The sequence below is a fragment of the Haemorhous mexicanus genome, chromosome Z (genome assembly GCF_027477595.1).
Source record: "Haemorhous mexicanus isolate bHaeMex1 chromosome Z, bHaeMex1.pri, whole genome shotgun sequence".
Lineage (NCBI taxonomy): Eukaryota > Metazoa > Chordata > Aves > Passeriformes > Fringillidae > Haemorhous > Haemorhous mexicanus.
In genome coordinates this window covers 82,092,827-82,119,854 of record NC_082381.1, presented here as the reverse complement: position 1 = coordinate 82,119,854, position 27,028 = coordinate 82,092,827, and the positions used below count along the sequence as shown (strand labels likewise).

The 27,028-nt window shown below is 50.1% G+C and overlaps 1 protein-coding gene across 1 annotated transcript; it reads right to left on the bottom strand.

Annotated features, from left to right (window-relative positions):
• Positions 1 to 1,757: 1,757 nt before the first annotated feature.
• On the bottom strand, positions 1,758 to 27,028 carry NOL6 (nucleolar protein 6). The gene is made up of 26 exons (XM_059873849.1): positions 26,989 to 27,028; positions 26,676 to 26,888; positions 25,278 to 25,394; positions 24,831 to 25,010; positions 24,076 to 24,244; positions 23,185 to 23,319; positions 22,876 to 23,039; positions 22,551 to 22,671; positions 22,159 to 22,217; positions 21,892 to 21,993; positions 21,260 to 21,375; positions 20,716 to 20,893; positions 19,551 to 19,673; positions 19,247 to 19,395; positions 18,462 to 18,537; positions 16,063 to 16,203; positions 15,667 to 15,778; positions 15,291 to 15,445; positions 14,899 to 15,062; positions 14,313 to 14,465; positions 13,054 to 13,151; positions 12,056 to 12,180; positions 11,817 to 11,906; positions 9,613 to 9,810; positions 3,224 to 3,325; positions 1,758 to 2,150 (listed from the first exon to the last, which is right to left on the bottom strand). The coding sequence occupies exons 1-26, from the start codon at positions 26,992 to 26,994 to the stop codon at positions 2,001 to 2,003; spliced, it is 3,396 nt and encodes a 1,131-aa protein (XP_059729832.1). The 5' UTR covers positions 26,995 to 27,028; the 3' UTR covers positions 1,758 to 2,000.

Here is a 27,028-nt window from a genome sequence, read left to right as displayed (position 1 = left end):
CCAGCATCTGCAATACACAGCAGGGGGAAAAGCAAAGGTGGGATTGGGCATAGAGAGAACAGGCAGAGCTCTGGCACAAGCAACCACTGCACCAACTCCAGTGGTGTCCAAAAGCTGTGCTGGCACATTCACATGATTCTAATGTCAAACTGCATGTTCAGAGTGAAGGCAAATCACAAAAAAAAAGAGGGAACAATCCAGCTACCGAGGAAAATTACAGCCATCGCTGAAGGCAGGTTGGGCAATTCCAACATCTAGAGAATGATAAAGCACAACAAAGAGAAGATTAAGAATTAATCCCTAATTAGCTGCTTCTGAAACCTGTCGAAATCACTGCCTACATCATTTGTTAATGGACTTGTCAGCAAGTTCTGAGGCTGCAGGGGTCACAGCAGCACCAGAACGTGCTGCTTTGTTCTCAGGTGAGAGGTCTGTTTTGCCCATTAAGAGCTTTTGATGATTTCAGTTTAGGTGTACACAGAAAGCTCTTTCCAGAAACAATGGGCAATGGATTCCACATGCAGTGTCCCTCAGCCACCAGCACAGGGAAGAGAGAAAAATTATCCCTGTAATTTAAATGTACCTGATTTATCCCATAGCCAGGGGTGCTGCACCCATGTTCCTACCCCACTGTGTGACGACACACAATGTTTCCAACACTGATCAATGGGCACTAAGCAAACAGCACAAGCCCACAGTCCCATCTCTGCCATAGCCCCCTTAAAATGATTCAGAGAAAACATCTGAAAAACAGGTTGTGAATTTCCTCAACAAAGCCCTGGGCTCACTGCCAACAGCTGGAAAGGCCAGCAGGTCTTGAAGCAACACACCTTCCTATCTGAAATGCTCCTAACCAAGAAACAACTGCCTAGTTATTAGGCTGCCTAAATATCCACTTGCCTTTCCAGGCTTGATCTGCAAAATCAAGCAAAATCTGCTGTCATGAAGTCTGTTTTCTTTGCTCTGCATCTGATTCATCCATGCTTTGCTGTTGGAATACATGCTCTGCCTCCACTAGAAGAGGGGATGGACAGGTGCATTTGCTCCAACTTATTTTCCTCTCTTGCCTTATCAGGAGTCTTCACAGTCATTCCACATGAGAGAAATAACCCCACATCCCCACTCTGAGTAGGGTCACCTGAAGCAGGTTGCCCGGGACTAAGTCCAGCTGGGTTTCAAGAGTGAAATATGGAGACTCCACCTGGGAGTCTGTGGGTAACCTGTGCCAATGTTTAACCGCCCTCATGGTAAAGAAAAAGCATTTTAAGCAGAACTTTCTGCATTTCAATTTACCCCTCTTACCCATCATTTTGGCCCAATCCATCTTCTTTACTGCCTCACCAGATATTAAAAAACATTGGCAATAACCCCCTGAGCCTTCTCTTCTCCAGTGTGAACAAGCCTGGCTCTTGCACCCTCTCCCCCTCATCACAGAGGCTTCAATTCCTTTATTGTCTTTGCTGCCCTTCACTGGACCTGCTCCAGTATCCATGTCTCCTTTTTACTGGGAAAACCAGCACTGAACACAGCATGCCAAATATGCCTCACTGTGGCTGAGCTGCAGGGAATACCCTGGTCATTCTTTTAACAACTGTTCTTTTGGTTTTGCTAACCCCTACAACAGCAGCATCTCATATAAACTCCCTACCAAACCAGGAAACTGCCTTTCCATTGCACACTTCAGCCATATTTTTCAGACCTTTACATTTTCATGTGAACACACCTCCAATTCCTACAATAAACAAGAAACAGGAACATTTTCAAAAACTTTATCCCATCTTTATATTTTCTTTAAAATAAAAAGTCATTTGTATTCTTGAAAACAATAACAGGTCCGATCGCTTTTCTGAACCATATATATAAAGATAAATAGAGTAAAACATACAGTTCTGGGGATTTAGAAAGCTAAAAGGCTCTTCTAGGACTGATTTATAGAAAGGAACAGACCCAGAGGTAACAAACTGCTTGAGGACAGGCCACTCTGACACCTCTCAGTGGTTTCAGATAGTCCATTTCTCTGTACGAGCTTCCACACTTTTGACCAGCCCTTCTCCCAAAATCTCAAAGTCTTCCAGAATTGCTTCCACATTGGGAACGCAGACCAGCTCGTTGTTCAGAGTTGTCACCTTCCTTCCCCTCATGCTGGAGACCTGCAGGACACAGAAAATATTGCACAAATGGGAGCACCTGCTCAGAGTTGCATTGCAACCTCTGAAGGCCCCAAGTAAGAGAAGTTGCACTCCTGTCTTGTCACATCCAAAGCCTGCTACACCACTGCACCCAGTTCCACAAGTTTCACTTCTCAACACCATCAGTGCTCATTTTTAGAGCTAACAAAGTGCAAAAGTGACCCTTCCAGCCCCTTTTAGGGTTTACCCTGGAGCCACAGTCCAAAGACTGTGAGGAAGTCAGGAGGCAAAGCAACAGCCAGGGGCATGGTGAAATGGCAAGTGTGAAGAAGCATGGCAGTGCCTAGGTAAGCAAGGATAATGCAAAAGGGATCACAGCACAAGGTTGAGTAAGAGCTGCCTCTGCTCTTTGGTGGATGTCCAGACCTCAGGTGGGAAGATATACTTGGCTCCAACAGTGGCAAAAACCAAACCCTTGTGTTTAATCCAGCCAGACTAAGCTCCAATGCAAGAATCTCCTCCTCTGTTTCACCACTGTGAATAACTGGGTTTCACAACAGCAGCCAGGCAGAATGGCCAATGCCCTCTGGCTGTGAAGAGAGGGGAGATAAATCACCAGAGACTGACAGAAGAGCCTGGGCTGCCAGCTCTGAGCCATGAGTAACTGGTTTCTTTGCGTCTTTCCTTCATAGAAAGCAGCATGAATCACTCCAGCGTGCCTCACACCTGGCTTAACCACCCTCTAGGGTTTGCCAGCCCACACAGTGCAGCTGGAAAACAGCTCCATGCATCAACAAGGACATGGGCATTCTGGACCTGGCTTCTTGTGGGTTGAGTATTTCTGGTAAGATCCCGAAGCCACAAGAATGGGATAGTCTATTTCCCTTCCCAGTTCTCCTGATGACTGAAGGCACAACTGTGTCTTGGTTTCTCCCCTTCCAAGAAGCAACAGAACCATGACCTCCATTTCTCAAAGGGCTTTGGGGCTGATGAGAGTTGGACAAAGCAATTACCATACAGAAAAATAAAAAGAGCCCTTCAAGCTTTCAAGGTATAGAGGTAATACAAAGCTTAAAACAGAGACAAAAACTCACCTTAAAAGGCTGAGGCTGGAAGCTCAAAGGTTTCCACAGAACTGCAATCACTTCCCCTCCATGCTTGTCATAGAAGAACAAGGCAAGATCATCGAAGGCATTCTGGAGAGAAAACAAATACAGGTTAAGGACAGTGACCCTTCAGGGACAACCCACTGAGTGTCCCTCACTGCAGTCCTCCATCAGCTGACCTGAACTACCAAGACGTACTTTCCCAGTGTCCAGCAACCGTATCCAAGATTTCACAATGCATGAGATAGAAAGAGGCAGCTCTACCCAGCAGGCAGTCCTGCCACAGTACATTTCTTGGCACCAAAGACAAACACAAAACCAGAGGCCAGGATCTCAAGCTCTGCAATCTGTGCAACCAAGGTATCTTGAAAAGCTCCTTCTTCCACCAAGATAAACCCCATGTTTATCCAAAAAGAAAACAATACAGCAGAGGTTTTAAGTAACACAATGTTCAGTGGGATGGAAAGAGATAGAAAGCTCAAAGGAGGCACTGCAGCAATCTGTCCTCCTTGCCCCCTGTGTTTCAGCAGTGGCGTCAGTAAGCATCTCCTTTGGTGGTGCTGGGCAGCAGAGATCAAAGAGAGATGTTGCACAAAGGGATGACTAAAGCCCAGTCTGGCTTCCCCCAAGCCCACACCAGCTGGATTCCCAGGGCTGCAAGGAGGCAGATGAGCATCACAGCAGAAGGAAACAATGCTGTGGGCAAGCAACTTCTCAAACCCAAAAGTCTGGCCCTACAGCTCATCACCCAACATGCTGATACCAACAGATGTGTACCCCGAAAGAAGCTGACCAAGAGAGGCAAACAGCTGCTCCCCAATACATGTTTGTCTTGGAGATCAACATCAGGCAACAAGATGTATTTATCAGGCTGAATAAACAGTCCCCAGCATCAGTACAGGAGAAGCTTCTGCACAGGGTTTCACCAGCCTTGGAACAAACTACTGCCCAGAATACAGATCCTCTGCTCCCTCTTCAGCCTTCTTCACCACCTTCGTTTCCCAGCTTTTACCAAGAGAGGTCTCTGCTGGCATCATCGTATCATGAGGTTTTCATTAGGATGTGCATGAAAAGAAAATCAACATCAAAGACAAGCTTGGATGGGCTCTTGTATGGACATACCAGGATGGCAGTAGGAAAAAATGTAGAGTGGGTTGGTGTCACCAGTGATCCTAATAGGCAAGGTTGCATTTTTAGAATACAGATCTGACAAGCAAGAAGGGGTGGTGTTGTCTGCAATTTTCAGAGACAGATTTGAGTTTGGACTGTTGTTGCCCTCACAGAGGGCAACAAAATCAGGTCATCAAGATGGAAAGATCCCAAGAACTGCCAACTCATCCCACTCCATGGGCTTTCACAGGGGCAAGCCTGGTCAAGGCATTATTTCACCCAACTGGCTAGAAAAACCACTGTCTAAAAATACATTGAGAAAGAGGTAATCCACCCTGCAATTTCTGTACTGAGAGCAGCGGGTTATGCTCAGAGCCCAGTCAACAGGGAAGACTCCTCTTTTTTTAGCCAAAGAGGGAGGGAGGGAAGCTCAAGGAATGGCAATAAAGCTCAGGGCACGCTGACCGCCAAGGTGCAGCTTTCTGAAGCAAAGGGGAGCAGACATGTGAGAACCTGAAAAAGCCCAGCTACTCTGCAGGGCGAGGTCTCAGCGCCACGCGATGCTCCTTGTGAGAACAGTATTTTTTACAGACACATCTTGCTGGACAGAAGCCAGCAGGATTTGCAGTAAAAAAACCCCTCCCAGGCTCAGCTAATTTCCCAGTAAAACCACTGTTTGGCCTGATACCCAGCAGGTTTTTTTTTTTCCCAGACAGCAGGGAGCAGAGGGCAGATGTTAAAAGGATGGCATGGAATTCAAAATCTCAGCACTTGTCCCGCTCCCAGTGTTGTCCATGTGATAATGTTTCAAACTGGCCCACCGAGCTGTGGAGTTCTTGAGAAATGGTAGCATCAAAAGGGTCACGTGTATTAGTCACTGCACTCCTGTTTGTTCAGAGGCTTGGGGAGTAAAAGCAAACAGTCCTTTCCACATCCCATGTTCTCTGCCCAATGCCACTGGACTTGTCTGAGCCTGCAAACACCTTCTTGCAAGAAAAGTTTCAGAGAAAAGGGAGAAAACATTCATTCACTTCTCCAGGTGCTCTATCTTTGGTTGCAATTCAGCTTTCAAGGCCCACAGAAATCCCTGCCATCAACAAAACCTACAGCTGGTTCCCATCTCAAAGGGACAGAAACCCTACAAGCTCAGGGTTTCATTTTGCAGAGGCCTCATTGTCCAGGGAGAAGGTGTATATGGCACCTGGAAGAAGATTAGAACAAGCTCTGTAAGAAACCATCAAAGCTATAGGAATGAAAAGGGTGGAGAAATGTAGTGAGTAAAACAATGCCTGGATCTAAAATAGGATTACCAGATTCAACAGCTCCATCTGAAGCGCAGATTTTGCAATGAGCTAAATGACATTTAGTTAAGTATCTACTAGTTGTTAGTATCTACATTGTTAAGTATCTACTTGGTGCTAGTTAAGTACCTACTGTGTAAGTATCTACATTGTTTTTTAGGAATAGGGCTTTTTCCATCTGACCCTTTATCCACCCATTTTATTCACTGCTTCTACCAAGAGATTAGGCTCATTGCATCACACATGCTGGATGAGCCTTTTAAGGAGGTCTCTGCACACAAAAGTGTGTCCTACAGTAGTATTTCCTGGTTCAACAGCAGCTCAGAAGGCAAATGCATCAATAAACACTTGCTCAGTGTTCAAAGAATTTTAAGTGCTCCTAGCAAGGAACCTACCAGTGTAAAACCTTATTAAAGCTACTTACTTCCAACAAACAACCTCTTATTTGTGGCTAACATTTTGAGGTTTCTGTCACCCTCCTGGGACCTGCCCTTAAGTTCCCAGTTATGTGACACAGAGCCAACAGAGCAAGGAGCACTGTCCAAGTAACCCCAGGCTGAGGCCTCCTCTGTGATTTTCTTTTAAAAGACAAAGGAAACCTTTAGGTTTGGGATTCAGCTGATAAAAGGTTTCAAATTGAATTCAATCTAAGCAAACTTTTCCACCAAACTTTTCCACCTATACACACATCCTTGTCCTGGGGCTTTGGGACAGCAAGAAAGAAGCCATTTGTGTCCTCCTGGCTGCATCAGCACACGTGTCAATCCACCAAATCGTTAAGACAAACATCTTCTGTCACTTCCTACACAACAAACCCTGCACAGCCTCTGGGAGGGCATTACCAACACAGAAGAAATGCAGCCACAAGTCCCCTGTCAGCTCAGTCCAGGAGCACATGGGGCTGATGCCCCACTGAACAAATGGGCACATTCATGTGTACCTGCCCTCAGCCCAGGGCACTATGCTAAGGGTCTGGTGGCAGCTCTGCAGCCCTGAAAGTAGGTAATTGATTTCCTGACACCTCTGTTCTTCCAAAGATATAGATCCAGACAGGAAGTTTCCTGCCTGACATGAGAGCCCACAGAGCTTTTTCAGCTTTTCCCTGTCTACCTGGTGTCACCATTGGAGGAGCCAGCCCTGTCAGTCAAAACAAGAAGGGAGCAGACTGACCTGGAAAGATTTCACTAATTAGAGCTACATCACATGATCACAGCTTACATGTTTTAGGAGATAAAAAGGAATTAATGATAATAAAAATTCTCTAACATGCAGCAGCAAGAGACACATTTTTACACCATGGGAGGAAGAAAGGAAAAGGCTCAAAGTCCTCCTGATAGGTCTTGCCGTAAGGTGCAAGAAATGCAAAACATTACTTTTGAGGGATGTTTATTGTAAACATTTTCCTGCTCATCCACACAGAAAAGATCTCACAAGATGGACAGCTTCTCTGCCACAAACCCTTCCTCTGGCATGTACAGCCCAAGAAAGCTAAATCTCAGTGAATGACAGCACATCCCATGAGTGACCTGGCGAGACCAAAGACCCAGTAAGAAATTTGAGGTCTATTACAGCCATAACAGACAGACAGATGGACATGGCACAGGCAGCTTCACCCAATTTACCCCACAATGAGTGAACAGCTCAGGGAAGTGACCAGAGCCTTTGGCTTTTGTGAGCTCCAGAATGCAGGCAGACAGGCATGGCAAGCAAATCCACAATCCCTGTGTCCTCTGGATGGTCTTGAGTCCAGAGGATAGCCAAGTCACCCTGGAGCAAAAGCTGCACAGATTGAGCCTTCTCACACCACATCCCCAGCAAACACAGTGGTGTTCAGCAGCTCCACAGCCACCACAACACAGATCAGCAGCCATGAGGGAGACTCAACGGGGGCCTCATTCCAGACACTTAAATTTAATTTAGCCTTGCTGGAGAATCCCCACCAGGAGCCAACCCAGGGTTTGCTCAACGAGGCACTCTGAACTCTAGGTGGCAGGGAGGCTGCTGATGGGCTGAATCTCCAGGGAAGCCCTCTTGTGGGATGTCTGGCACCTGCTTTCCCTCAAAAGTGTCTGTCTGCAAAGCCTTCTCATGTGGACAGGATCACAGAACAGGCCTTCTCTATCAGATCTGTTCTGGAATTTAAGAATTTGCTGCCTGAATCCCATAGCCAGCCTTTCATCTCTACCCAGAGCCTCCCAGGCACCAGAGCAACTCAGGCCAGCTCCTGCAGCACATCTTGAAAAAGGAAAAATTCAAGCAGTCAGGAGTCAGCACCTCCTCCCCTTTTATTTTCTAATCTGATTAAGCTCCCTGGAAAAGGCACAGAGCAATCCTTCACCTCCAGCGCACTAGTGCCTTGCTAAACCCTTTGACTTTAGAAGAACAGGGGCAAACAGGCTGGATAGAAGAGTGGATCTCTTGGTTACTAGTCTGAACTAGGGGAAGAAGCCACTCCCTGCCCCTCTCAATTCAATCAAAACACCAAGGCATTTAAATCCTGTTTTCCTGTGGAAATCTCAGTAAAGGACAGATGTTTCTTTTCTGCCCATAGAAGAACACAAAATCCCACAGCATCTGTGAGGCAGATGTCTCCCTTTGTTGCTACAAACCCACCATGGCTGCACTGTCAGCCATGGCTACAGCCCCGTTGCTCAGTTCTGTGGTTTGTGCTGTTAAGAGAGAGCAAATTACTCTGAATCAAAGCCAGTCAGTTCTGCATCCAAACTGCCTTCTCAACCAAGTTCTCTCAGAAGGATTCACTGCTGTCACCACACTTCTTTCTGGCACCAACTTCTTGCAGGGTTTGAATCACCCCCAGGGCTTCCAGCCCACAGGACAAGGAAGAGCTGAACACTGCTTAGAGCAGCAAGAGCCAGGGAAGGAGAAATAAAAGGTGCTGGAGAGGCTACCAAGCAAAGCCAAAGTCAATGAAAAGGTCTTGCCTCGGAGCAACAACATCAATACACTGAGACATGAAGTCAGATGATTTCTAATGGATGAAGTAGCTTCTACTGACAGCTCAGCATCAGCAGCTTGCAGTGGTCCTGCAGTGCAAAATCAGCTTTTGAGGTATTCCAACCTAACTGGATACGGCTGAGTTCTCTGAGACCACGTGCAGCATCACCTCTGTGACTTTTCCAGGAAAAGAAACACCTGTTTGCCTAGAAAAGCAGATATTTACCAGCTACTGATCTGGATGCTATGAATGACAAGCAAACTGTTACTGGAAGATATCTCCAGTATGATAGATATTGTTTGTTTTCTTGTGGCTAAGAGCCTTAAAGACAAAGAAAAGCCTCCCAGGCAGAGATGCTGAGGCAGATTTCGGGCTCTCTGCCCCACAGCTCACTCTTCAGAGAAAGCTGCAACCAGTTCCTGATCTGTTCCCTCCTAAGAACCTCACGTGAAATAACAAGGGACACCAAGAGAATCAACACTGCTTCCACAAGCAATGTGACTTTTGCTCATATCCATCTTTCTTCATTGGGGTGTTAGCATATTGGATTTAGGAGCAGCTGTAGAAACCACTCTGTGACCAATACTGACCCCCTTTGGCTCACACAACCACTGGCCTAACAGCAGAAAGCTTACTAGGACCATGTAATGGATATCTGTACTTCCCCCCAGAAATTGTAAGTGGCTACTGCCCATCATGCACACCAACTGGTGGAATAAGCCACGAAAAGTGAGTTAACTAGAGACAAATGGCTTAAAGACACTTTTGTGCTGAATACAATCTTCTTCAGCAAAAGCTCCTGGTGGTTTCTATCTGAGCTCATCCTCACATCACAGCAGCACTTCCATTTTCATGCAGGAGGTGGTGTATTCACCAGGACTTCTGCTGGAGAAGCAATGCCCATTCCATGCAAATACCTAAACATGTCACCGGCCACATCCTGCACCAGCAGGCAATCCAAAAGCCAGAGGGGAACTTCCCCATCTGCCTCCCCAACAGGCCATGCTTACCCTCAGCTCCTGGAGGTACAACTGCACAGGGTCATAATCCACCACAGGAAAGAGGATATTCATGGCTGAGCTGTTCTTCACCACGCCACGGGAAACTGATTTCACCGGCCGGTCCACGCTCTCCAGGAGCCGAGGAATCTGGTTGGGATTCAGGTGGATCAGGACATCATAGAAGTCCAAAGGAGGGCGGAAGACCATCTGCAGGGAGAAACAAACAGTGCTAGCCAATACAGGACACAAGAAGGCAAAAGGGGTAAGAGAGGTTTCCCAAGTCCTTGTTTGCATTTTGTCCACAGACCCCAGGAAGCCCACCTGAGTAAATGCTAGTAGGGTGGGCAACTGAGAGAAGGACAAAGAGGTGAGCTGAGACAGATAACAGCACTGCATGTGGCAGAGTCTCAGGATGAAGATGGGAATCAAGAAGCCAACAGGAACTGAACAACAAACAGGGAACAAAGGAGCTGTTTAATAATGGGATGGCCCCATCTGTCCACCAGGACTTGCCCCAGAAGACAACAGCATCTTCCATCAAACAGACAGAGGGTGAGAGCAAAACCCCATTAATGGAGGGGAGCAATCCCAGACATGTAAATATTTGGACAGGCAGGATCTAGCTGTGGATACAGCTGTATTAAAATGGAAAAAAACTTAAAACTATGAGTACATTTTCAAATGGAACAAATGATGCAGAGACACAAACAAGGGCATGGGACACTGCTCATCTTGCCTGGAACTGGTTTACTGCCAGGCGAGGGAGAATGCACATGAAGAACATCAGTGATCAGCACTGAGTCAGTCCTAGATCTGTTCCACACAGACCTCCTGTCCCACCCAGTGATCAAGTCCATGACTTCCTGTGTGTGCCCTGGGAGCAAACCCATGTGTGCATCTTCATGACAGCAGGCATGTCCCCATGGGACCCAAATGCAAAGACAAAAAAACCAGCTTGCAGCTCTCTCTTAGATACAGGAGGTAACTGCAGAGGAGGCAACTCCAAACTAAACTGGAAAGGCTTTTTCCTCCTCCCTGCCCCAAGCTGTGCCCTGGAAACAACATCCCATGTTTATCCCTAAGGAACATCATAGGCCTCCATAGGGAGGACACTGGCATGGTCTAGAGAGATTCCATGGCAAAGAGAAACATTCCCACTGCAACGGAAGAGAGAAAGGAAGAGTCCCAAGGAGGCTGAGTCAAGGTGTTGGGAGGCTGCTCTGGCCAGGTGACAATTGGTTTTAGAAGCTAACCATCCTCAGCTTACAATGTGCCTCTTGAATTTCAGTCCTGGGCCAGCACTGTGACTGCAATACACTGGACATGCCTCATTCCTTCACAGCCCTGTAACATACAGTGCTACTGCCTCAAGTGCATCCTCACCCCATAACACTTCTAGTGCAAAATAAAGCAGAACAGAAAGCACTGTCAGTAAGCCCTTTTTATATTGCTTAGGCAGAAAAAAAATCCACTGTATGTGCTGCTTTCTGGTTTTGGTTTTCGTTTGGAGTTTTTTGTCCCTAATATGAATCTGCCATATCTAACCACTGCTTGGCTTCTTTAGCCCTTTGAGATTCAATCCCCTGGTTCACTACCTAGTACACCAACAAACTACCCTTCAAAACACATGTATCTCCCTTCAAAGGGCAAATAAATATACATCTCTCAAGACCACTGCAGTAATGGATGTTTTATTTTACTTAAAGAATGAAATCACTGAGAAACTGAAGAGGGTTAAACTCCACAGGGCATTACTCCTCCACTCAAACCAAAATAACATCCTCCTAAAGTGCCTGGTACTGTCCTGCCAAACCCTTCAACACCCTGAGCTTGGTTAGAGTTGAGCTCACATGCCAGATTTCCACAACTATTCCAGAACAGTCTTCCAGAGGAACCATTTGATCAGGTCATAGGCACACCAGCTGGTTTGGCACAGGAGTATTGTGGGTTTTGCTCATGTCCCAAGAAAACTAGAGAATACAGAATAAACTTGTCCTAGGCACCCCAAGATGCAGTGCAGAGCTGGGTCCCCCAGAAGCAGGGTGGCATAGCGGGACATCAGCCTCCCTCCTCCCATCCTTGCAGCTTTACATCCCAGGGCAACCTCATGGCCACAGCCTGAAACCTCCTCACACATCCCAGCAACCACCACCAAAGCCCAGTCTGCTTGGCCAAAGCCTGAAAATATTTGTGCTGCTGCCCCAGGGGCTCACCTTCACATCCTGGTCGCTGAGCGGGTCCATGAGCTGCTCCTCCAGGGCACGGAGAGACTCCGAGGCGAGCAGGACAAGGCGCTGCAGGATCTGGGAAGGGAAGGAAGTCAGAGGGTACAACTTGGCAGTCTTGGATGTAACAGAGACATGGGGCTCTAAGAGCTGGCTCCTGCTCTAGGAGCAGAGAACTGCCCCAAGGCAGCAGCCACCAGAGGCAAGGGGACAAAGGGCCAGCTCACCTGTGCCGAGGGGCACTCCCGGGTCCACATGGAGCTCCACTGGTCTTTGGGAGTGGCCAGGAACATGACAGGGAGGCGAGCACGAGCCGCTACAAACTTGTTCTTGATCTCCGTGCAGTCAGAATCTGGAGAGGGCAGGCAGGCAGGTGAGATACTCTGTTCCATTCACAGCCCTCTGATCTCCTCATCCCCATCACAGCCAGGAAAAGGCAGCACAACAGGATTTATCCTCTCCCACCCTCTGATCCCACAGTCCATGTGAAACCAGAGCTCCTTCACCTCGGGCTTGTGCCTTGCTCCTATCAGATGGACCTTTGCTCTAAACCCACTCAGGTGAGCTCAGGCATGGTAGGTATGAGACTGACACAAGCTGGAAATTCACATTATAAGCTAGTGACAGCTTGTATTATCCAAAGAGTGCTCTATCTTTTATTTCCCCTCAAGTGGGGAAAAGCTCTTTAGTTCATTAAAATAAGTTGGACGGCACTTTGGAAAATATTAGTTTTCAAAACCCAATTCTCTCCCAGACACCTTTACTTTTTTTTGTAAATTAGCTTTAAAAGCTGGGTGTAACTATCTCCCCCATACCACGACTTTGCAGAGCTGAGACAATCCCATGGTCTCCTGTGGCTCCAGCATGTACCCAAAAGACAATCAACATACAAAACACTAGAGGGCAGAAACAGACTGCTTCAAAGACAACACCACATCCAACACCACCCACGCCTGTCACAGATTTCAACAAGACCAGAAGCAGCAGACCACCATCACTGAGACCCATCTCTTCAGAGACAGGCAGGGAAAAAAAGAAAATCACACATGGCACAACCAAACCCATCCTGCAGGCAAGTGAAACATGACAGGACAGGAGCAAGGGAGTGGAAAATCTCCTTCTCATAGCACAAGCTATGATGTATCCAAGAGATGTGGAGCCAGGCACTGACCAAGGAGGGCTCAAGAATCTCATGCTGCAGCTCTCCTACCCACTGCCTGCTCACCTGTGAGGCCAGTGTTTAGGTTGACTATCAGAGGGTTGTTTTTCCAGTCAAAGGTTGCCAGCAAGTTGAGGAAGCGCAGGAACCCCACCTGTGGAGAGCTGCAGGCAGGACAAAACAGCTCAATATCAGCATTTGCTCTCCTGGGAGCAAGAAGGGCTGCACTTGGGGGTGACTTAGTGAAGGCCCAACCCACATGCAGCCCAAAGGGTATCTGTAATGGGAAAGGGAAGTTCAAAACGAATTTGAGACACCTCCCCATCTCCAAATCTCCAGGGTAAGTCTTTTTGCCCTTTTCCCTCATTCCTCAGGAAAAAGAAAACAGCAAAATGTAAATTATAGTGCCCCCCAACTCCCTCCCAGCTGCCCAATCTCCTGATGCTCTTTCCACCCAGACTCCTGGGTCTGGAACAAGGAGGAGGCAGAGAGAGGGCTACTCCCATCTCTGGTGCAGGTCTGAACACCAGCCAAGTTCCCAGAGCACCTCTTCCCCTGCAGCACAACACATGGACAAAGCCAGATAGCTGGGAAGATGGGGATTCTGTTATTTTAGGAGACAGGAAAGCATTCTAGGCATCAGACTGTTGTTCCTGCTACTTTGGGAAAGGAAACTGCACCCCAAGTGCAGGGCAGAGTAACCTTTTGCTTCCACATAAAAGAAAAACATTTCCTTTAACTTCATTTCACTTCCTCTGGGCTCCATAACATCTGTCTGCCAGGGGCCAGCATTTACCAACACACTGCTCCATTCAGTTTTCAGGGCCCAACCCCTCGTCCTTCCCTTGGAAGCCTTCTCCAGGAGGGAGGCTAGAGCTGCCACCACTACCTTAACATCCTTCCTAGGGAACTCAGGAACCCCAGCACACTGGTAGCCACAACACAGCCCCCACTCTGCTTCTCCTGGCCACCACTCCCAAAACAAGGGGCCTCACCAGTCCACCAGAAGGCACAAGACACCCTGCAGTTTTGCCACCAGCACCCAGAGGCCACAAGGACACTCACTCCGAGCCTTACCTGCTCTACCCCATCCTCTGCAGTGCACAGCATAGGTAAAGCCACAGCCCTCAGTGCTAAGCATCTCCATCTCCTCTGGCAACTCCCAACAAGACTTGGGACAACATTTTGGCAGCACAGGGGCCTCATGCTCCCTGCTGTGAACCCTCTCAACACCTCCCACCTGAGCAGCATCCCACCCTTCTTCAGTGCCATGTAATGAAAGGCACTAAACACCCCTCAGGCCAGCCCGGGCTCCTCATCCTCACCTGGGTGGTGTGAAAGGGGCTGGGTGGAGGAAGAGAAATGCCACAAGCAGGTCCACACACTCCTCAGAGATGCTGTCACTCAGGAGCTGGGCACTGATCCAGCGCTTGGCCAGCCGGGAAGTGCTGCCAAACACAGGGTGCTGCTGCTGGAGCCTGTGAGGAGGGACACATGCCACTGCTCAGCCCACACACCCCAGGACCCATAACAGTCTCTTTGCATTTGGTGAGAAAGAAGAGAGGAGCAAAAATCTGTGAGGAACACTTACACAGCATTACAAGCACAGAGACTTCCAGCAGATGCTGAGATACTGGAGGAAGATGCTGCCTCATGCTCCCCTCTAAGCATGCTGCATTTTAATACTTGTCTCCTCACACCAGTGACTTCAGGGTAAGAACTGGTGGAACTCACACCCACATCCCTCCCTTAGTCCTTCCAAAGAGCCTCTCACAAGGCTGGCTGAAGGGCCACTTCCCAAAGCAAGCTCCTGTACCCACCATCACCCTCCAGGACCCAAGGGACACCTCCATGTCAGTTTCCAGACATGTCCCACGTTCTGCTCTCTCAGGCACTTTCTGGCTCACTTACCCATGCAGTGAGCTAGTTAGATAGGGCAGATGCAAGGTTTCCAGCTCCAGCTGCCGAGATTCCTCTGTGTCCTGGTACTTCAACATCCCTTCTGGAGTGACCACTTCCTTCAAGATCAGGGGCTCCCGGTGGTAGGCTACTTGGAGACGGAAAACATAGCCATCCTGAGATGGGACACAAGGCAAAGTCAGGCTGGATGGTGACATAAGCAGCATGATATGTGTTATGTTGCTCCTCAGGAATACAACAGCAGCATCCTAACATCAATGCAGTCTCACTACACTACTCCCTAGGCCCACCATCCAAATACTGTTTTTGTCCAGTGGGGCCACTGCCACAGTCCCCCACCTTGGTAAGGTCAGGCCTGGGGAAGGTTCTGGGGACGCCCCTACCTTGTACACATCAGTATGGGTGACTGCAGGTCTGCAAACCAGCTGGTGCTGCTGCTGGAGGAGCTCAGCCAGCTGGAGGTGGAAAGCAGCCTTGATGCGTTTGATGGCTCCTTTGTCCTGTGGCCACTGGCCACTGCCTTCCATGTGGCAGATGACTGGGGCAAAGAGAGAGAGAGCAGGAGGTCAGTGAATCCCTCACAGAAACAAGGTGCTTGGATAGGGGTGTCTGGAACTACAGGTTACAGCACAAAGGCAGGAGGAGACAGTTCTGCTCCTGCCTGTAGCACACCAACACAGCAATAACAGAGCCAGGATTGATTCTTGCCTCCACTTCCCTAAAACAGATCATCTCCCACTCACATCTCACACCACTTACTCTTCAAAGGTGTTATGTAGGCTGGGCAGGGCTTCTCCTCCGAAGGAAGCAGAAAGTGCTTGCTTCTGCTATGGAAGGAATAAATTGGCTTCATAGGAATGGGAGGAAAAACCTGAAAGAGAACAGCCACCCAGCAACTGAGAACAGGGAGCAGAAACCTCTTGGGAATGTGTATCCCCTCACCCAAACCTCCCACACCAGCAAAGCCCTCCAGTACAGAGGGTCTGGTCACCTTGTGCACAGCAAGCCCAAAGGATAGAACAGCAAAGAAGAGGCACCATATTGTCCCAAGGGCTCTCAGGAGCCACAAAACCAGAGAGTGACTCATTCTCCCAGTCCTCCCTCACCCCAGCTCCCTGCAGACCCCCAGGCGTGGCCATGCCCCAGGACACTCACGTCTGTGTAGCGGAGGGCTGGATGGACACCCTGCACAGCCGTCACTGTCAGCGGCAGCTCCTTCAGGTTCCACAGCTTGCGGCTCAGGTCATCGTAGGAGCAGACAACACTCACCATGGCCTCCTCGCCCGTTCCCCCTGCCTATAGACACACAGGGAGCCTCTCCAAGCACCTGTCCTGCTCCTGCACTCACCTCACCTCCCTCATGGGCTGGCATCACAACCAAACCCCAAGGAGCCAATACTGCCACCCCAGGGAGCAGCTTCTGCCAAGAGCGCTCAGCAAAATGGGAAGGTAGGAAAGAGAGCAAAGACAAGGGCAAGGCTGTCTGCAATTCCCCAGCAGCCACAGGTATCCCAGAGGCAAATAAAATTATTTCTTTTGCAAGACACTAAGGCAGCACCAAGAGCTGTACTGCCAGCAGTCACTATAGTAAAGGAGAAGCCAAGAATGATCAGGGAATAAAGAGATCATACACTGGCAAGGTAAGAGCAGTGCTACTGTCTCCACAGCAGTTACCACGACGCCAACAGAGTCAGCAGGTAACAGAAAACTCCACTGACTGCATCCTTAGCCAAGGCAGAGCTCTGGTGTGTGGCAAAAGCAAAGAAAACATTCAGAGCACCACAGGAACCCTGTGGAGGGCAGCAGAGAAGCACCAGAAGGAGAATTGGTGCTGCCCTTACTGCTTCCACCTCCCTAGAAAACAGCAGAGCAGCCTGAACAGGGAGGACACATTGGTGACACCAAACCACCCAGCTCAGAGGCAGCTGAGTCACACAAGGAGCCAACCTGCCTGGAGTTTTCCAACCTGGGCTCTCTGGTGGAGCAGCAGCACCCTCTGTGGGTATGCCATGAACCACAAACCCCATCCTTATTGTGGCTGCACCTTTCCTCTGCCTTCATCCTGCACATTGCTGGCTCCCCAAGCTACCTGCACACAAACAGCTGGAGGAGCAGGTACCCCTGCACCCACCACCCCACACTCAACAGCAACTTTCTCCTTTGTTCCTCAAGGACTGGCAACAATGGAACCCCTAAGCACCCCTCAGGCTCCAGGAAAATGCATCCCCTATCAGACTGGGGGGTATCAATCCTGCTAACTCCAGACCAGCCTGAAGGGACACAGCACACAGACCTTCCTGCCTCACCACACAACAGGCTGTGAAAACTAGCATCTCATCCCAATTCTGACACACAGCTCTGCACAGACCACAATTGGTTCTGGCACAGGAGATCCTTTCCATCAAATGCACACCCCTTCAATCTGAAAAAGTGGAAAGGAAACAATTTCTTCCTCCTTCCAACAACCAGGTAAAGAGCTGGTTCTACTGATGCCTTTTTGGGACTACTTAAAAATGGAGGCCAGACAAAATTAAGGCAATAAAAAGTGGTTATATTTATTGAAGGGCCTTCAGGTACATTTTCAGGCAGATGAAGCCCCCCTCAGGGGCTACACCCAAAAATGGACAATGGGTCATGGGTTTTTATACTTTTATAAGTTTGGTTCATTTGCATATTGGCAGTTAATCTTCCAATTACAGCTTCACGTAATGAAGACATTTACTCCATGTTTGCTCCCTCTCCAACTCACTTTTGTTTACATTTCTCAGGGCCTGAGACAGTAAGATATCTTTGATTTCCGGGCCTAGAGAGGAATTGTTTTGTCTAACCAAAATGTAAAGACAGTAGCTAATACTCTATATGGAGTTTAGAGTTATACACTAAAGAACTACAGGATTATAAATGTATGAAAAATATTAATGCTAAAATCCTAAATGCTAAAATCCTGATGCTAAAGGCATCAGTACAAAAAGATCAACTAAGTGTGCCAAAGTGCTCATGGCTCATCTCCAGACTTTAATTTCACAAGCTGAAAAGCAGAAGTTGAAAGGAGGGACATTTCCCAGCCTCTGAGATGCATCTTTTCTGTCTGAAAGTGCAGTTTCTTTGTTTCAGCTGCACATTCAGATGGAGCACAATCTAGCACTTTGCAATATGCCAGGAAAGATCCTTTTCCTCAGTTTGCCAGCTGGACCTAAGGGATGGCAGCACAGAATTGTCTGGCCCGTGTCCTGAAGGATGCAGTACCTCAGAGGTGCAGCCAGAGGAGCACCATGGGACAGTAATATATGCTCAGGCATGTGGACAGAGGGGCAACAGCAGTGAGAATAGGACAGTGGGGTGCTTGCAGGGGAAAATGAGGTCTGGAGATGCTACAGCAAGAGGATTTCAGCAGTTATGCACTGGCTGCCATGAAAGACTTGGCAGATCCTTACCCTTACTACATTCTCTTGGGAACCACTCAGCTGCTTCAGTGCCACTCAAATGACCTCCTTACAGCCCTTCCCTCACTGCTCTTCCCAGAGAGCCCCAGCCCCACAGGGAAGCAATCATACCTCTTTCCCAGTCCTGATCACAGATTCCAGCAGGGCTCCTGTGTAGCAGATGGAGGACTCAGGAATGTCCGCATGACTATGCAGGAGAAGACAGAGCATCAGAACTACAACATGCCAGCCTATTGATCCTATTGACACTGCATGGGTCAGCCCAAAGATGAGCAATCCCTCTCCAAAGGAAGGTCCTGGTGAAAAGACAAATCTCTGTGCATTCCTCCCTGCCCAAGTAATCCACCCAAAGTGGACCAGTAATTTATGCAGCTTCACAGGATGCAAAGCCAAAGCCACCAAAGTGCAGCCTTTGCTCACAAAACCCATCCTCAAGTCAGGTCAAAGAAGCACAGGCGTTTGTGTGAAGGAGGGCCTCATTTTTGGCAAATGGTATAAACTGCTGTAGAGGCTTTCCAATGTCATAGGGAAGACACAATCTTGTGAACCACTACAAGGTCTGAGTATTTTACAAAAATGTCCTGCAAGGTCCAGACAGCTTCTCTTCCAGCTCTGAGGAGTGTCCCAGCACCCCACCCATATGGTAAGGGCAGGACCATGCTGCCTCCTTGCCCTCTGCATTACATCCAGCAGAGGCTACAGCACCAGGTGCTTGCCCTTCCACCCATTGTTGGGAAGCAGCTCACAACATTAGGACAACTAAAATGATCTCACAAATCTGAAACAACCCACAACACCCCACAAAGCATGAAGCTGACAATGGGGTCACCAGGGACAGGACACATGGCAGGAGCGACACATGGAGCAACCCACAGCTGCTGCTCAGTGCAACTTACAGCTTCAGCAGGTGCCTGATGATCTGCTCAGGAATGAGGCGCTTCTGGCAGGCAGTGCTGGCCTCCCACACCACAGCCTCACAGATGCTGCCATCCTGGAACCGACGCAGCTCTGACTTCTCTCCCCAGAAGGTCCGGAACTCCAAGGCCTGTGGGGGGACATTGACCAAGCCAGAGCAGGGACAAAGGTCATTTCTGGGCCAGACAAAACCTTCCCAAGATTACCAGCCAGCCTCCCAGCTGGCTTTAACCACAGCACAGCACCAGCCTTGCTCTTACTCAGCACAAGCAGGGCTCCCCTCACCTCGGGGTGATCAGCCTGAGGACCCTTCTCCAGCATGCTGGCAGCAAACTCTGGGACAAACAGGAGACCAAACGTCAGGGGCCCGACATCTTTGTGTTTTGGGGGCTCAGCATCAATCGGCCACTGCGGGAAAATGAGGAACATGAGGCACAAGGAGAGATGAGGTTTCTGGAGCAGCAGCTGCTGGGATATTGGGGTGCTAGATGAACCTCCTGCTATGTTCTCCCAGGGGCCCAGACAAGCACAGATGGGGAAAGTCTCATCTAACAGGTCTCCCCAATTACAAGAAAAGCTGTCGTCACCCTTCCTCATTACTGGACCAGGACTTGTGCCCAGACCAAGCAACACAGCTACAACCCAAAGCCCAGTGCAGGGCCTCAGGTTCTGTGGGAGCTCAGCACATCACTCCTGATGTCCAGAGCTACCAAGAGAACCCTTGGGGGGCTCGGGAGTCTTGGAATGTTGCCAAAAGCACTTGGTGGCTTGATTTTGATCCATCTAGGGATGTGCCACCGATGTATGAAGAAATGGAACCTGCGAGAATCACTCGAGTGTAAATGGTGAAAGGAAGATATCATTATAGGGTGAATCACAAATTTTGGGGTTTTGGTACAGGGGAGTTGTAGAGACAAGATGGAGGAATCAGGGTGTGCCACCAGGCTCTTCTTTCTTCTTCCTGTCTTCCATCTTCTGGAGTGGTGTTGGCATTTATAGATTGGTCTGGGATGATGGTGTAGTTAGTGACGAAGATGATAGGTATTGGGGACAAAAGGTAAATATGATATATGTAGTTTTTGTTATAAAAGATGAGGTCGCCTTGGGGGTGGGCAGAGTGCCTTTGGCTGCCGTGCTGGTCAGATCCTTCGGGCAGAGAAAGGACTTTATAGATAAGAAATAATAAACAATTCTGAAGACCAAAAAAACCTAGCGTCCAGACTCATCTTTTGAAGCCTAGCGTGCAAGAACCATCCTGAGTGTGTGTGGAAGCAGAGACAGACAGCCAACCCCATAAGGTTCCATACTCCCAACAAGGGAGACAAGGGAGACATCCCTGTCTGCTTCCCCAGTGAGCAGGGATGTCCTTCCTGTGCTCTGTAGTGCCACAAGAGACAGCTGAGACCCCACAAGCTGCAAAGGATGCAGTGTCATTGCCAAGCTGCCTTACCTCGGGGATCTGGGGCAGGGAGTGAGCCACAAGCTGCGCTCTCTGGGACAGACCACGTGCCAGCAGCGAGACAATGAAGGGCAGGGCTGCAGCAACATAGTTCCCACCCCGATCCATCAGCTCATTCAGCAGCTGCATCTTCTTGCAGGTACCCTGCAGCTTGGAGACATGCTTCAGGCTACAGAGAAGAAGAGAAGCTGGTCACCTACCTCTGCCACCAAATCCTTTTCTGAGAGAGGGCTATGTCAGAGGATGGACAAAATGGGGAACTGAGGGTCCTAGCCACAAGAATGCCCTCTGGCATCTCAGGAGATGCTGGTCACTGTTTCCAAGGCTTAAACATTGCTCCCCTCCTCTGGGAGCCTATCTAGACAGTAGAAGTGGAACAGCCCAGTGCAAGGAGGCACCAGTGTCTATCTCAGAGCTTAGTTGAGCCACTTCTCACCGGGTAAATTCAAATCTAACCCAGACCAAAGGCAGGAGCAGCTCACTCATCTTTGAGCAGGCTGCCTCAGCACTACCCCACCAGCACAGTGAGACTCACTGGAAGACATGGTCAAAGGTCCTGAGCATGGGCTTCGGGGTCATGAGCAGCACTTGAAAGCCATCCACCATCCGGTCATCCAAAATCTCCATAGAGCGCTTGGCTTCAAACTGGACCTGAGCAAGGAGGGAAGGCAGTGCAGGAACATGAATGCAAAGGGAGAAGGGAAGCAAATCCCTCCAACAGTGGTCACTTGTACTCCCCCATCAACAAGGGCCAGCCCAGTTCCATGGTCAGCAGCACGCCTTGATCCCAGTCTCTGTCTTTAGCATGAAGCCAAGTAACAAACTGCTGACTGCTGGCCAGACAGTCCCCTCTTGATATCCCCGACAAAAAGGTGATTTAATTTTTTTCTCTCCTACAGAACAGTTACATCTGCCAAACAGCTGCTTGGTGCACAAAAAGAGGGAAACAACTCTCCCACACCACTTGAGGAAGACTGGTAAGGCAGTACTACATCCAAGTCTCCAAATTCACTTCCAAGCTTCAAAGCTGGAGATGATAAAAGCTTAGAAAGCCACAATGAATGCTCTGCCTTGGTCCTACATCCTCCTCAAAGACATCTAACCATCCTCTGTCTGAGCTCACTCCTAAGACAGCACCTCAAGAAGCCACCACAACCTGCTCAGTACCTGGTGGTATTTGCTGGCAGTCATATCAGCACAGAGATTGACCAGTCCAGAGGGATCCACAAAGACCACTTCAAATGCCTGGTGGAAATCATCCAGGACAGGCTGGAAAAGCAAACAGGGTCCTTAGTGCTACAGTGCACCACGTACACCAAGACACCCCAAAACTGCTGCTGCCATCTGCCATCCCTGTAACAGGCACATCCCAGCCACAGGAGCAGTGGCAATACAAACAGACTCAGGCACAAGACCCCTCAGAGGGCTGCTTACCAGGGAGGGATCAGCATCCTTGGCTAGACTGATCCCTGTCACGCTCAGGTCAGTGGTGGCTGTGCACAGACAGGAAAGAACAAGTCATACCAGCATCCACATCTGTCCCCCTGGTGACAGTGGCACAGTTATGTGCCATTACCACTGAGGTCTAAGAATATCAACAGTGCTACAATACAATGCAGGCCTCCACCCTATGATGGGAATCACCCACTGCAAGCTGCACCATCCAGCCCTGCTCTGTTGAGTCATCCCCTCCTATCCATCCCACCCACAGGGGCTCAGCACAAAAGAAAAGCCACAGTGGCCTCTCTGCCTCTTCCTCCACTATGTTCAGGCTTTTTGCAGGGATAGCAACCCTTCCTTGTCCAGAGAGACCCCTGGAAACTCACACAGGAATTGCAGAGTGCTCCTCAACACCTGGTAGCCACTCATCATCTTCACAATCTTGCGCTTCATCAGCAGGTAGGCAACAAGCATGGAGACCAAGAAGCCACTGAAGCACCCCAAGCCCTGTGAAAACAGAGGTACCACAACCCCATGGCAGCCCACAAGTTAGGACGGGGCCTCCATGAAAACCTAACACAGCTCAAAGCAAAGCCACAAGCCACCACCCCACCCACCCAAAAAAAACACCACCCTTCTGCCACAGGGAAGGAGAACAGGCTAAAGGCAGGTGAGCCAGGTGAGCAGAGCCCACCTTGGCACAGGACATACCTTGCTGAGCTGACGCTGGTTCAGCCAAACTTTGAGGAGGGCCAGGCCATCTTTCATGCCTGGGAAGTCTGTGGCTGCATTAGACAAGAAATGCAGGTGGGAGAGCATCACTGTGTCACAGAGGATGGAGTTGTTGTAGTGTGGAGTCGGGGGCTCAGTGGCTCCTGTGTGGAGAGATGACATGCTGGACCCAACCACCAACCAAACACCTGCCCACAGAGAAGAGCTGCAGTGAACCCACCCACAGGCACTGGGGGCAGTTTCTGTCTGAAACAAACAGCCTCATGTTCCCCCAGCCCTAGGCTGTACCTTCTTTGGGGCTGCTCTGCTCCATGAACCAGGCGGTCCGGACGTTGTTCTTGCTGGGATAGAAGCGGCTGGGTTTGAAGAGATCCGAGTTGGGACAAGCATGGAGTCTGACAGTGACAATCTTCTCATCCTTGCCTGTAGGCACCCGAGAGGAGATGTACAGGAGGAAGAGGTGTCAGAGATTAAACTGGGAAAACACTAAGCATCCTCAGCCTGGGCAAAGGCAAAAGCTCCTTCCCACCGAAGTTCCACAGCAGTGGAAATCATGTCAGAGCAGAGAATGACCACATCCCAGAGCCAATGATGACCTTGAGGTCACACTGCTCATGCCCCAGCCCCATCCTCCTCCCCACTGCTCAGTCTGGCAGCGTTGCCTGCCCTGGCCTTGCTATGCCACATCTGTCCCAGACACCAGCCCACTATCTCCTGAGGGCTGTGGGAGCAAGCAGCACTTAGCAGCCCATCCATCCCATGTCATCTCATCAGGGAAGAGACAAACTGCACACAGGTTCCTGGGGAAGGCAGGACAGCAGGGAACAAGGCTGGGGAGAGCAGGAAGGAAGGGCAGTGCTGGATACAGGTATGTTTTGTAGGGTTTACTTTTTTACTCCTTGAAGTACCCACCGGACATGCCAGCCAGTGAGGCCAAGGCTGGAGAGCCCACACAAGCCCCAGAGGAGGATTGGGAAGGGGAGAGACCCTGAGGACTATACTCTGGGTGAAGAGAGAAAACAGCTGAGAAGCACCCAAAATTTATCGCCAATTGTGACGGCAGCCTCAGACTGATCCCTCTCCAAAGGGGCATTAAATGGTATCACACCACCACCAGCACCCTTCACCCAACACCACTACGCAGTCACACCCCACACCAGAGCAAGGCTCAAGTGTCACCTTGAGGCCTCAGGAGCAGGATGGGTTTCAGATGGTTGCTGTTCATGTAGGCAAACTTCACACTGCCAAAGAGCTTCTCCTTGGACAAATGCTGGGCAATGTGGGACAGGTACAGGGCTCTCTTCCGGTGGTAGCGTTGGTTCAGGTTATCTTTGTCCTGAAAGATTTCCTGGGAAGAGAGACACAGGACAATGCCACCTCACCTGCCTGCCGTGTTCAGTTCAGCCCAAGGCACCCCTGCACCCACAGCTCCCCCTGCCCCCACAGGCAGTCCTATCTCAGCCCAAGGAGATCCAAGCTGGTCAGGAGCTTGATACTGGCTCACAGAGCTCCAGGACTGCAGGAGACAAGAGCAGTCATGCAGCCAAACAAGGTGTGCTTGGTTTCAAGCTTTTCTTACAATTAAGTCTGGGCAGCAAGGGGAGGTTACCAGGCTACAAACATCTCCCTCCCTTTAACACAATCTCAGGAGCTGCGGTAGAAGTGCAATTGGGTACAAAAACAAACAGCATGCATCTCCCTGGCAGTGTTCCAGGGAAAGAAGACCCTCATGAGGAACTAAGACCAAACAGCTGCTCTGATAGAGCAAGAGGCCAGCCCACACTGCCCAGCTCCTTTTGGAAGTCACCCTGCATATCCAGATGCTGCCACCTCACTGAGGAATGGAGTGGACAGCACAGGGGTCATGGAGGACAGGAGAGGACAGGGCTCTGGCAGGCCCCAGGCCATTTAGGAGGTGGCATGGCCAGACTCACCCGTGGCATGGTCACTGCAATGTCCACATTGATGTCTGGCCTGACGCAGGTGCCCAGCAGGTAACTGCCCACCACCTTCAGCTCGACTGGGGGCACGAAGCGGAACCTTCCCTTGACATTGAATGGCACCTGCAGGAACGGGACCTTCACATCCTCGGAGAGCCAGGCCTGGTCAGTGAGCTGGGAACAGACATGACACACAAAACACTCTGAGCATCAACAGCAGCAGATGTGCAGGGACCAAGACCCCACTACCCACACAGCTGCACACAGAGCCTAAAAACAGTGCCCCCCTCTTTTCCCTCAAAGAAAAAGCAAATTATTATTTTTCCAGCCCCTAAGGCAGACAGTCCATGAGTAGCTCTGCTTGCAGAGCAACAGCTGAGCCTGCTTCTGCTCCATACAGGACAGCGGTCTTGCCACCTCTTCCATAATACTGGAACATACTTCAGTTTCTGGAGTCTCTGGGATGGCACTCAGCAGGCTGCTAATTTCATGGAGGAAGGCATCGATCTTCTTCTTCTTTTTCTCCTTCAATGTCACCTCCTTCAAAAGCTCTTCAATCTGTAGGGGGAAAGGCATCTGTAACACTGGAAATGCAGCTTTTACCTTGTCCTCCAGCACCAACCATGGGCCTGCTGCAAAGGACAGCTGGTGAGCTGGGGGACACACTGAACTCTCTTTAAACCCTGCCTGGAGCTGGCAGTTTGATCAGTTCCTGCCATTTTCTGTGAGTGCTGTATTGCAATCATCTCCATCCCAATCAAGGTCCAGGCAAAAAACCCTGATGTAATTCACACAAGTACAGCTCTCAGGAAGGCTGCTTGTGTGACAGAGAACCAGCTGCAGGAAACAACCACACAGGTTCCCATGATAAACCAGGCCCTAGAGATCCTGCCACTAACAGCAGCAAGTAACTAGGAGATCAAAGCTGTTCCTCACAAAAATCACTAATGTTAGAACCACCTGAGGGATGGTGTGCCTTGCAGAGGGACCTGGGCAAGCTTGAGGAGTAGGCCCATGAGATCCAACAAGACCATGTGCAGCATGTTGATCCTGGCTTGGGGGATGAGCAGCCCCAGAGCAGCCCTGCCCAGAAGGACTTGGGGTGCTGTGGGTGAGAGGCTGCACATGCCCTGCCATGGCACTCACAGCCCAGAGAGCCAAACGTGTCCTGGGCTGCATCCAGAGCCCCATGGGCAGCAGGGCAGGGAGGGGATTCTGCCCCTCTGCTCTGCTGAGACCCACCTGGAGCACTGCATCCAGCTCTGGGCTCCCAGCACAGGAGGGACAGGGACCTGCTGGAGTCAGACCAGAGGAGGGCACCAAGATGGTAAGAGGGATGAAGAACCTCTCCTATGAAGAAGGGCTGAAAGCACTGGGATTGTTCAGCCTGGAGAAAAGAAGGCTCTGAGCAGACTTGTTGTGGTCTTCCAGTACCTGAAAGGCCTACAAGAAGGCTGGAGAGGGACTTTGTATGAGAACATAAAGTGATAGGAAAAGGGGCAGTGGCTTTGAACTGAAAGAGAGTAAGTTAAGATGAAAAAATGGGGCGAAATTCTTCCCTGCGAGTGTGTTGGCACAGGTTGCCCAGAGAAGCTGTGGATGCCGCATTTCTCAAATTGTTCAAGGACAGCCTGGATGGGGCTCTGAGCAACCCAGAGGTCTTGTGGAAGGAGACCCTGGGGGGAGGCTTGAAACTAGATGATCTTTAAAGGCCCCTTCTCCCAAACGGCTCTATGATTCTATGATCCAGTTATCAGCTGATCTTCCCGTAACACAGACCCAGGTCATCTCCGACTCCGCGCTCCCCCCGTGGGGCAGTGCGCGGCCCCACCGGCTGACCTGCAGGCGGAGCAGGCTGGAGTGGAACAGATCCTCCGTCTCCTTCAGCTGGGTCAGCTCCTCGCTGGTCGGCGGCTTGTAGAGCTCGGCGCGGCTCAGCTTGGCCGGCTGCGGGGCTGCAGCTGTCGGGGCAGCCCTCTTCCCCCGCCGCACCGCGCCCCCGGCGGGGGGCTCCGGGCCCTGCTCCGCCTCCTCCGCCGCCTCCGGAGAGTCCTGCGGGAAGAACACAGCACAGCATGGTTCAGTTCAGTTCGGCTCGGCTCGGCCCAGATCAGCCCCGCCATCCCCCCGGCCCGGACACGCCGCCTCTCACCGCCATGGCCGCCGCCCACGTGCACCTCCGTCACCACGTG

Bases quoted from the DNA above. Each gene is read 5' to 3' on its own strand.
- NOL6 (XM_059873849.1), bottom strand. The intron at 24,245-24,830 runs GTGAGTCTGGCC...CTCTCTTCCCAG, and splicing joins TTGCAGTGACCATGCCACGG to GAAATCTTTCAGGACAAAGA. The intron at 23,320-24,075 runs GTGACACTTGAG...GGGTGCCTACAG, and splicing joins CCTGCTCCTGAGGCCTCAAG to GCAAGGATGAGAAGATTGTC.